At 44.0% G+C, this 12,195-nt stretch overlaps 1 protein-coding gene across 2 annotated transcripts in view; it reads right to left on the reverse strand.

The window, feature by feature from the left end:
- Positions 1–1,826: 1,826 nt before the first annotated feature.
- The window catches only part of RASA2 (RAS p21 protein activator 2), a 147,867-nt gene continuing 137,498 nt past the window's right edge, over positions 1,827–12,195 (reverse strand). For both annotated transcript variants that reach the window (XM_040427780.1, XM_040427781.1), the window contains 3 exons: positions 10,886–10,989; positions 8,854–9,034; positions 1,827–7,192 (listed from right to left, as the gene is read on the reverse strand). In XM_040427780.1, the coding sequence (XP_040283714.1) occupies positions 7,162–7,192; positions 8,854–9,034; positions 10,886–10,989 (316 nt within the window). In that variant the 3' untranslated portion in view covers positions 1,827–7,161. The remainder of the gene's footprint in view (positions 7,193–8,853; positions 9,035–10,885; positions 10,990–12,195) is intronic.

The raw sequence follows: 12,195 nt of genomic DNA on the forward strand, positions 1-12,195 counted from the left end.
GCATCAAGGTGTTGAATACATAATGACACTGTGGAATTTGTTGTGTTGTTGTAGTTAACTGTTTTTTAGACTAAGGACCAGTTTGTTTGTTGTTTTTTTAATGTCTGGATGACTGCATTTCTATAGGGACTGCCAGAGATGGACTAGCAGTGACTTCCTTTTGGTAATGTCACAGAGATAAATAGAGCAGCAGCGCACATGCTGTACCACCACTCCATTCATACAGAGAGATACCAGACCCTTCCACTGTTCAGACTTGTGGAGTAGTGTCAACCTTGGCGCGGTGCGCGGGCTCAGGTATGTCCTTAATACAAGGATATACTGGCTAAAGTCTCATTTGTAACATCAGTGTGAGGGTTTAGTCAGATGTTACCGTTTGCATCCACCACAGTAGTGCACCTATTCTTGTAACTATTTATTCCATATATCATTCCACATCCACACATTGTACCGTCTGGTGTAGGATGTCTCTGTGGCACTTGTGGTCTGCTGCGGGCATCCTCCACTGTATGCATTTTTTGCTGGGGATCGCCCTTAGCAACAGACCACAAGCGCAGTATCTGCTCCCCCGAGCATAAATGCACAACTGCATTTTGGGTTGAGCATTTCCTGCCTTTTGAGACCACGTATTTTTGTCATTTAAATAGTATCAAGCTTGGCACAATGCCTTTAAACAACATCTGTCGGCATAATAAACCCCATTAAACTAGGCATACAGCCTAGTAGGGTTAATGATGCTGTTAAAAACAATACCCTTATTATAACTATCCGTGGCCCCATTACTGAGAAAATAGCATTTTTATTTATATGCATATGACCTAAATGCAGCACCAAGGGGTCGGCCAGAGCCCTAGGAGCACCATTTCGTTACATCCCTTCAGCTTTAGTTACTTCCCCCTTCCCCTGGAGTGATGGGGTTAGACAAGATGTTCTTAAGATCAGTTAGCCATTAAAAGGTCTTTTATTCATATCTGATTGGTGGGGTCCTAACTCACGGCACCCCTGCTGATTAAAGGGGTTATCCAATACTATAAACTACCCCTCTCCTGGTCTCCACACCGCCGCTCCTCCCTGTGTGCTGATGAAAACATCCGGGTGGGGTGAGGTTGAAGCAGCCAATGGCAGGCGGGGACGGGCCTCCCTAGAATCGTGGGTGACGCTAGGGAGGCTCATCCCTGTCCCCGCCTGCCATTGGCTACTCCTCCCTCCCAGACACTGGATGTTTACATCCGCGCATGGGGAGAAGCAGCAGAGGCGATGCGGGGGCCAGGAGCGGCACAGGGAGCGGGGTAAGTATATTCCCTGTGAGGGGCCCGGCATATGGGGGGGAAGTTTATAGTATTGTATAGGCCCTTTAACTGTTTGAAGAGGCTGTGGTGCCCTGGTGAGCACTGAGACCTCTTCCTAGGGTGGCGACGCCACGTTCATCGGTCAGGTGCAGCGCAGTTCCATTCAAGTGACTGGTCTAGGGCTGCAATACCAAGTGCAACCACTATACAATGTATGGTGCTGTGCTTGCTATGCTGTGAAGAGGTTGCAGCACTCACCAGAGGACGGCGGCCTTTTCAAACAGATCAGTGGCGGTGCCGGCAGTTGGAACTCCACCAAATACTGATGACCTACCCTGATGGCAGGTCATCAATATCTTACTCCCAGAAAACCTCTCTTACCTTCTAGGCATCAGATTTATTACTTGAGCCTCCACCTCATTTTTTATACTCATTTTTCTAATTCTAAGCACCATACATACAAATAGTGTATAAGGAAGCATGTATATGTGTATAACGGGAGGCGCAGATGCAGGAAAATCAGCACACATACGGTAGTTCAGCTTCCATTTCTGACATTTTATTCAGTAGAGGTTCTTCTCCAACCAGTAGTTTACAAAAAGAAACATAAAAAAATGAGCAAAACATGAAAATACGGTGGATGAGAAAATAAAACTGTTTTTCATTAAAATAAACATTTCCACGACTTCTCAAGGTTAATAGACAGAGCTAGACTTCACAGCGAGATGAGAAGAAGCTTTACAAAAAAAGCAAATGTGGGAAAATGATGAGCTCTCAGTCCCAGGAACTGGCAGCGCCCGAGCTCAGGGCAGAAGATCTGCCTCTCTGAGGGCATCAGGAGCTTTCTTATTAACCCTTTCAGCAACAGAAAGCTAAAATGGAAATATTACTGAACAAATAGGAAGAATCACTCTGTGCAATGCCACATTGGTCTAAATAAAAAAAGATACCCTGTTCACACGTATAAGAAAGTGATTGTTCTGATGCTTAAGTCTGCGTTACATTATATAAATAGGTAACCGTATGTGGACCATGCACGCACACAAGTCTATGCCCGGCTGGTAAGCAGACTGTGGAACGACATCTCGCCCCATGTTGGACCTTGCAGTTCAGCGGCTGGAGACACACACATGGCCCATAGGACTACCGAACGGATTACAGTTCCCAACCTGTGACAAATAAGGGGAAAATGCCACAGCAAGATGGGAAGAGTAGTTCAACCATAACTTTACAGTAGTGGCTTAATGGAAGGTTTGATTTCAGAGTTTGCAATCCTATTTTGTTCATTTTTAACCATAATGAGACTACAGAATAGAATAAAAAAATAATATAAAAATACCTATTTAAAATGAGCAAAAAGCTGAAAATACAGCTATGGTGCACATTGAAGGTGTCCACCTCAGCCATAATGTGTCATGGGGATTCACCGGTGTGTTCTGGTAGGACGCTCAGGAAGAAGTTGTTGTGAACTGCTTGGGAACCTGTACAAGGTGTCCCTGTGCAGTCTGTTTCTGCAGGGAGTGCATTCCTATTCAGGTTCTGTCAACCAATGAGATCTAACCTGTACAGGCGGCTACCAGAACATACCTGTGGACCTCTCCATCAGTAGTGACCTCAAAGGTTAGACGTTAGGGCTGGTCTGGGCGGCTCCACTGTGGACAATAGCTCATTTTCCTGCCTGTATTATCTGAAGGATTGTGCAGTCTACTTAGGTGGATGTTCATAGAAAAATACCAATAATTTGGCCAATTCACGCAATATCACGGCACGGTCAGGAGAATTTACCAGTGCAAGTAATGCTGAGATTATTCGATTGATATATGGCTCTGTAGACAAAATGTATGTATACTGTATTTTGAGAGCATAATTAAAGGGTGTTCCCATGGTGTATGCTGGGACCCCTACTGATCCTGAGAATGAAGGGACTGCAGCACAGATTCAGCATTGCATCCCCTTTACTGCTAGAGACACGTCATTTCTTTAGGAGATGGGGACAACCTTTTGACATGCAAGTTAATTATATGTACAGTATACTTTTACTGCCATTTTTTTGCTCACTGCATCTAAACTAGCAAATAAGTTTTCGTCTGATCCTGCAGTCATGTCTCTTCCATCTCCCCTCATATCTTGCTAGCCTAGAGAACCTGGAAAGGGGGCAGATGGGTTTCACTGGCTGAGGGGCAGCTGCTCGTTCAGTGAAGGAGACTGCTGCATGCAGTGATCTCCTTCACTGTAGGAGGACGATGGATGGCTATTGCGATCGCTCGTCCTCATACAGCTGCACCGTTTCTGGGCAGATCGCTGTTTAGACTGTATGATCTGCTGCCCAGAAAGATAATTGATGTACCTGCACGAACGGCAGGATCACCCGATGAATGAGCGTTTCACTCGTTCATCGGGTGATTGGCGAACATTTACATAGGAAGATTGTCAGGAATGAGCTTTTGCAGGAACATTCGTTCACGATAATCTGGCTGACAACCGGGCCATATAAATCCCCCTTAACACATGACTGCAAGATCATACTAGATGAGGTTTGTTTGTAGCCTGCAACTATGAGGAGACAAGCATGCAAGCTGTGAAGATTTATTAGACAAATTTGGTTTGAAGGGGCTGTCCCACTGATGGCACAGTGCTAGGAGGTCGGACCTGCACCTACCTCCTGAATGGCACCCTCAAACTGAACGGAGAGCATACCAAGTAAGCACGGCCACCCGCTATGAGCGTTCCAAAAATAACCTAGCGCTGGCTTGGCCACTTCCGGCAGTCCCATAGTGGTGAATGGAAATGTGACCGTGTTTGGGTGGTGCACTCTCCATTCACCACTATGGGACATCCAAAAACAGCCGAGCAACCCAACGCCGTGCATGGGAGTCTCATTCTGGAGGTTGATACGGGACCCCAGGTGATGGCATATCCTAGCGATATGCCATCAATGTCCCAGATAGGTCAACCCCTTTAAGGCTATTTGTAAAATTACTTCACTTTGCATATAAGTAAAAGAAAAAAAAAAAAAATGCAAAAAAATGGATACATCCTTTAAATCTGGGTTTTCTCTTCTGTAGTAAGGTTACAGACTGAGCACATTAGGGTACGGCCCTATGGTGCAGATGGCTGGACGAGGCCAAGCGGCAGTCAATGGCTGCACATGGGTCGGTGCTGCTTGGTAGCATGTGGTCAAAACACACTGTCGGGCCGTACCCTTATTGTCACATGTCCACATACATTTTTCTGTGTGCAAATAAAAAACAGAATCAATCATACGATGCAACAGAGGAGGGACCCCTGGTCCTAGAAATCTTTTTGGGAGACCAAATGAAAATTCTGTCCGGTTTGGACTTTGGAATACTTTCCACCAAAACAGTGCAAAACCTGGTGGTTCCAGAAAAAGGACCTGTTTATCCAGGGTGAAAAAAAAAGCTTCATCACTCATTTCCAAGACAAGGCAGAGTAAAGCAGTACCTGTTTTTTCTTTATAATACTGACAAAAGCAAACCTCATATCTTTTCCACAATGAAAGCAAGACTTAAAAATAAATATATACAGAAAGATTATAAATCATCTTTGGTCTTCTAAACATTTCATAAAACTTTTTTTTCCAATGTATTTTTTTTTTTTTATCATTAAAGAAATTACAGCATTGATCATGGAACTGATCTTAACGAAGAAAACAACTTGATACATTATGCATCTTATATTAAAAAGAAAACAAAAAGACACATGTAATCCGACCACAGCAGATTACTAAAGTGCTCAGAGTGGTAGGGAAAGTGGCTGCCTTGAGTAGGCCATTCCTATTCTGAAGACAACTGGTGCAGGATCAGATCCTTTAACAATTTCTAAAAATCTCTGGAGGGAATTAAAAAAAGAAAAGAAAAAAAAAGTTGGAGGGAGAGTAAAACATGCCTGCCAAAGATGGATGCTCTGTGCTAGGATTCTGTGCAAAGCCTCTCATACACCAGGTATGGTGCTATGAGATAAAACGCCACCTGCACTTCAGGCAATATTTTCTGGGGGCAGGCTCATAAGGGAGACCTCCATGAATAAATAGATACCCTTTCCATACTCCTGCTTCCGGCTATGGCACTTAGTGGCAATCACAAAGATGGCAGCGGGTATATAAACCCTTTCTATGCCAGCTCTGCACATTCGGAGCTGCCTTTATATTTTAGTGAATGCAGAGTAATTCTGCACTAAACTGAGGCTGCAATACTAATCAGCATGAAGGACAATGGCCCGTGGCCAGCTAGTGTTCAGCCCCAAGCATTTAAATGAGCAAGGAATGCAAGTATATGCCACACACGGTGCCCGTTGTATAGACTCTCCCAAATAGTGGAGAGGACTACTGCAAAGTACATGCTTGTGTTTAATGCCATGTCAACCTTCAGATGTGTCCATCCTTACCTTTGAATTTCTCATAAAACAAATGTCAGTTGCTACATGCTGAGAAACCCCTTGACAGGCTGCAAGTCCCATCACAACCACTGGGTGTTCATACACAGACAAATATAGGATAGACAAGTCGTGACACAATACCACAAAATCATTTTTTTTTAGTTGTTGACCTTTCCAACACATTTCAGAATCTGTCTGTGAAGGTTCTCATTCATCCAGGTCATGGTATATCAGTAGTAATAGTGTACAAGTAATCTCCATCATTAAGTACTTGTGACTCATGCTTCAAACTGATTATGCTGACTGAAGCATGAGTCACCAGTACTTAATGCCAGATTCCTTGTACAAGGTATTCTTATTGTGAAAGCCAATCAGATCATGTTGCTCTAACTTATTACTACTGATATTTCAGGATATGTTGACCCAAGGAAAAAAGTAAGGAAAGACACACCTTTACACACAAAAATGTAACTTTTACATTCTGAGTGTCCTGGTTACAGAGCACGGCTTTTGATTAGGATGTATATGTATTAAATACTGACATTCTTCTGATAACCTAATTAAAACTATAAAAAATATGCCCAATTTCATCTGTTCAAATACTCTCCACCTCACATGTATTTAGTATTGAGGTCTTCAGAAAGATCTACCACTACCAAGTACCACAGGAAACCTCAGTGACGTTCTAGAGGCCTCTTGTGTCCCTTAGAGAATCTCCCAGTAGCCTGTTGCTAGTGGTGGTGAATATATCTCCCTAAATTATACAAGGGCCAAGTTAATCCATAAATTCACGTATGGTTATGAAGCATCAACTTTGTGGCACTGGGCTGGTACAGTTTTACTGGGTTTACCCGAATGTTTTCAGTAAAAAAAAAAAAAAGGAAAAGAAAGAAAATTAAACAAAAGAAAAAAAAACTCAATCAAAACAATTTGTACCGTCTAAAAGAAACCAGTCCCTGATTCGCTTAGTTCTGAGACGGGTGTTAAAGTCTAGTGTGGTTACTTCACCGATTCCTCCACTATTACTCTGCCACATGTCTTCTTAAACTGGTAACTCTTTTCCTCCAGTGTGCCCCAAGGTTTTGACAGAACCTCGTATAATTGCACAGTGCTGAGCACACTTGACGGATATCCGATTTTCCATTGAGTGGTGTGTCCTAACACAGCTAGATCACCGTAGCCAGGCCAGGAATACACTAAGTGCGACCCCCGGGGAATGTGACTTGAGAAATTAAAGGCAGTATCTGTACTATGCAAAGTACTGCCCGCAGTATGAAGGTCATCACATGTATTCCCGTTATCCCTGGCTGATGTAAGATACTGGCACCTCATCACTCTTCCCTACTTTCAGCCACGACATCCAAATGTCATTGAAAGTTTTCCTATAATGAAAATTTGAGAGGATCCGGCCAAGTGGTCACAAAGCTCCAAATGGTCTTCTGGCAAGGCTTTCTTCCAGTTCTAGATGACCATGATGCTATGATCCTTTTCCCACAATTGGATTCTCTCTGAAAGGCAAAACAGAAAATGAGTTACAGCACATGACGACCCAAAGGAAAAGCAAGATTAGCTTCCTGCTGTGAGCCAAAATGTCATTCCAAAGGTAAAATAATATACATCAGTATAAATTATTATGACTATTATTCTCAGCAGCCAGTATACTAGAACACCAACACTGCTGATAAGATGTTCTCTTTTCCCATAACACCTGCTATGCAAAAGGACTGCTGGGTACACACTGGACTTCAGCAATTTTTGGGATATTTTAAGTTGTGTTTGGGTTATTATACTGTACGTCAACATGTTGCTTTGTCCTAAGCTGAATATTTGTTTAGCCACAGACAATGCAAGTCAATGGCAGTCTACTTGCAGCTCGTAGACCATACCTGGGCCACAAACACCATTACAGCAATTTGAGGCAATTTCCCAAAACAGTGGATATTTTGTTCTAGTCTACTCTGTAAGAGTTCATGGAGTGGGTACTGGTTCTCACTGAAGAGAGACAGACAGCAGTGTACAAAGACTTACTTTTCAGGCAATGCTCAATGAGGAAAAAAGTGTGCAAATCAAAGGTGTTATCCGGGAATTACTATCTGGATAGGTCACCAATATCAAATAATCGAGAGCCTGATCAGCCGTTACAAGAGGCTGGCGCACTGCGAGCGCCGCAGCCTTTTCCTAGGCCATGTGACATCACCGTACACTGGTCACATGGCCAAGTTGCAGCTCAGCCCCATTTATGTCAATGGGGCTGAGTTGCAATACGAAGCACTGCCACTATATGATGTACGGAGCTGTGCTTGGAAAGCTGCCGGGAGTCTGCAGAGCTCACCAGAGCTCTAGTGAGGGCAGCAGCTCCCTGAAACAGCTGATCGGCGGGGATGCCGGGACTCAGGACCCCTGCCAATGTGATAATGATGACCTATCCTGAGAATAGGTCATCATTATCAATTCCTGGATAACCCCTTTTAACTCATGCCACCCAAACCACAGGCACCCATCTGCAGACCGCGGTTTCGGTTACATTACATTACTGGTTGGCTGGATGAAATGTCTTCGATGCAGCTCGGGCTAGAGTTTTTCACCGAAGAGACACAGCGGTGTATAGAAACTTAGGGGGTCATTTATTAAGACATGAGATTTACACGCTGGTCTTAATCCCCATGCGCGGTGGCGGCGTGACAAAGTTATGTAGAGGTGCATGCCTCTACATAACTTTGGCACTTGCTGCCATAGTTTAAGACCATTTTCCACACCATGAACTGGCGTAGAAAATGATAAATGAGATGGAACGGCTGGCCCGCCCTCTTCCCCTTCCGCTTTTTCCACCACCTTGGAAAAGTGGTGTAAGTGAGGAAAAGTTGCAGATTTTGCTGCCAAACTCTTTTGCGACAAAACCTGCGTCTTTAATACGTCACAAAGTGGCTTATATTTCTTGATAACTGACCCCCTTATTTTTTAGGCAATGCACCATTAGGGGATGTGGAGTATGCTAATTAGATCATAGCTCTCATCCCTCTGCTGATGATGAGCAAGAAACCCCTGACAATGCTGTCTACACATGGGTGTCTGGATTTGAATGGTATGAGCTGACTCGCATCTCTGTAGGAGTTCAACTTCCGAAGATATTTGTCACATTTCTGCTTCGTTTTTATGTACCAATACTCACTGGCTGCCATACTTTGCACTGGTAGACCCTTTCTTGTGTTCATCGTGAGGTTCATTCAGCCTCTCCACGATGGCTTTAATCTGCTGGAGGGTCTTGAAAGTTTCCACCGAATCCTCTATAGTGAAGTGACAATCACTGTGTTCCTGTGGGCCCTGATACACAGCCATGCTCGCACAGGTCTCTGAAAAGAGAGGTCAAGTTCATTCGTAAAAATGGCTAGTAATGGTGGACAAAAACAGGTCATTTACTTTATAAGGCTTCGGAACATGTGGCTCTACAGTTGCTATAGAACTACAACTTCCAGCATGACCTGACATGCACAGAATATCAATGATATCTATTTTACTTTATCCAGTCTTCCTCTACTTTAGGATACGGCTACACAAGACATTTTAGAGGAGATTTATCATTAAGGGCTTATGCACACGACCAAATGTATTTTGCGGTCCGCAAAACACAGATCCACAAAAAATACGGATGACGTCCGTGTGCATTCTGTATTTTGCGGAACAGAACAGCTGGCCCCTAATAGAACAGTACTATCCTTGCGGACCATATTAGGACATTTTCTATTCTTTAGAGGAACGGACATAAGGAAACGGAATGCACAGGGAGTAACTTCCGTTTTTTGTTTGTCGACGCATTGAAATGAATGGTTGTGCATACGGTCCGCAAAAAAACGGAACGGACATGAAAAGAAAATACGTTAGTGTGCATGAGCCCTTAGTTTGTCACGAAAAAGTGGTGTTAAAAAGTCGAAAACTGGGTGTTTAGGACTTTTAAAAAAGAATAGTTGCAAGCAGCATTTTTTACACTGCCCTCGACACTTTTCGGAAAGCGGTAGTGGCAAGGGTGGGAATGGGGCGTGGCCAGCCACAAATTTATCTTCATTTACACCAGTGGTCTGGCACAAATGAAGCAACAAATCCACGGCAGCAGAGAGTTGCCATAGATTTCTGTTTAGGCACATGGACTGTCGCAGAGGATATCAAGACCAATGCTTTCTCCCATGTTGTTAGGAAAACTGCAAAGCAAACGTGCCACATCTATCAGACATGGATGTACATATCTTGTGGATGTACAATAAATGTCTGAGATGGGAATACCCCTTTAAAACAATCATATATAAAATTCCTGAAAGCAGCTAAAGGGGTTCTCCAGGCTCTCTTATATTTGATTACCTATCCTCAGGATAGTTCATCAATGTCTGATCGGTGGGGGTCCGACACCTGGAACCCCCGCCGATCAGCTGTTTGAGATGGCGCTTGCAGTGCACACATGCAGTCTCCCTTCTCGCTGCTGCTTTTTCATAGACAGCAGCAGTGGACAGGAAGAGAGACGGCACGTGCGAACTGCCTCCTCAGACAGCTGATTGGCGGGGGTGCCGGGTGTGGATAGGTCATCAATATAGGAGAGCCGGAAACCCCTTGAAGGGGGAAATATAGCTTCAATAGCTGTCAGCTCAAAGCTCGATTAGCCAACTACTCCCCTGTACTTCTCCATGCACAAGAACGACTGGCTTGGCTGAGCGTCCAAGTGTTTCTCAATAAGGAGAGGAAGAACGACTGGCTTGGCTGAGCGTTCAAGTGTTTCTCAATGAGGAGAGGGAGAACGATTGGCTTGGCCGAGTGTCCATGTGCTTGACAACACAAGGACTGATGATGTCAGGGGGGAGTCAGGAGGCCCCATAATACACTAAAACGGTCTGATTGAGAAAGTTAAGCATGACTGCTTGCTGTTCTAAAAAGTCCCAAAAAAATTAAAGGATGTTAAAGAGCCAGGATAGAAAGTAGAATACATGGGGTGACTTAAAAAAATTATATCCAGAAAACATTCCACCTGTTTTTGGAAAAAGGTTACCTAGAATATTCACATACAGGCGGTTAATAGCGCCTTTAAATGCCATGTACACCTCATGGTCATCAGATCTTGTACAGTCATCAGCAACTTGTACCGTTTTTGGGAGAACAGGACAAGTACAGACGTTCTCCATGTCAGACAGAAGCAGGAGTCACTTTTAGGAACACGTTACCTTCCATCGTCTGCAGTTTTGACATGTTTGTGCTAAACAGAGAATAGATCTTTTCACATTCGCGATCTCCATCTATATCTAGCGCCACGTCAGCTGGAGCACCTCTGTAAAGCGAAGACACAAGAGGCATTAGTGAGCTCATGACACAATGTACCCAGCACAGAACACTCTGATTCCCAGCTGCTGGGGCAGTGATTCAACTGGCATGAATATGATGGAAGCCAGAAGCTTTCACACTGTCCCCTCCAAGTTGATTGCTCTCCAGATACAGTTGTGGAAACTTTTACACTGGGCAAATTAAATCTTTCAGCCTGGATAAAATGACGTGCCCCTGGATTATAAGTGCTTGCCGAGTGGTTAAACTCAAGTCAATATAATATAAGTCATGATTGCGACTGCTGATTGCCCTCATCTGTAGACACGGAGTGTCAACCTCTACCTTACAGGACTACTTTGCCAATTATATACCCCAAACATACATTCAACATTGACATTGCAACACCAGGAAGGACAAATCGAGGAAGTAGCAGGTGTCGCTGAGATCTGTAGATGATGACATTTTGAAGCAACTAGCTCCAATCTGTGGCATGTGGCAGGGACATAAAAGCCAGATTGAAAGCAGTTATTAGCCACATGAAACCTCAAAAATCTGATCAAGTTGTGTGGGATGATGGTGTGATGCCTCCTGTTCATCGATGTGACAGTTATTACCACTTGTCACAAACTGTGAGGGACAGAATCCATCTTGGGTTATCACTGCGGCAGATCATTATGCACCTAGACAGTTATCACCACTTGTCACATACTGTGAGGGACAGAATACATCTTGGGTTATCACTGCGGCAGATCACTATGCACCTAGACTGAGATATTAGCACTGTTCAACGTAGTGAGTCCCGGTGGTTGGGAGAACAATGAACTGGAATAATAGGTGCAGAGAACCTTTGTACGGACGGATCTATTGTTGGCCCCATTGGGGACAGCTTGATGCTAGCGATATAGAAGTGCATAAAATAATAAAAAATAAATCTGATTAGAAGAATGGCGCATAGTGATCCATTCTGTACTGCAATTGAAACTGGACGTCACATCCCAAGCCTCAGGCGGAAAACAGTGTCTACACAAACCATCAGAAGGTGTTTGCACGGCGTTGGGCTACGAGCCAGATGTCCAAATACCGGTGTTCAAGTGGCCTCATGCCACCCATCTCAAAGGCTATCTTGCTGCACAGCAAGATGGCAATGGAGACTGTAATTGACTGGTCTTCCATTAAGCACATTTAGTCTGCAATTGCAAAAAGAGCTGCCAGC

Source organism: Bufo bufo, chromosome 4, assembly GCF_905171765.1.
Source record: "Bufo bufo chromosome 4, aBufBuf1.1, whole genome shotgun sequence".
Lineage (NCBI taxonomy): Eukaryota > Metazoa > Chordata > Amphibia > Anura > Bufonidae > Bufo > Bufo bufo.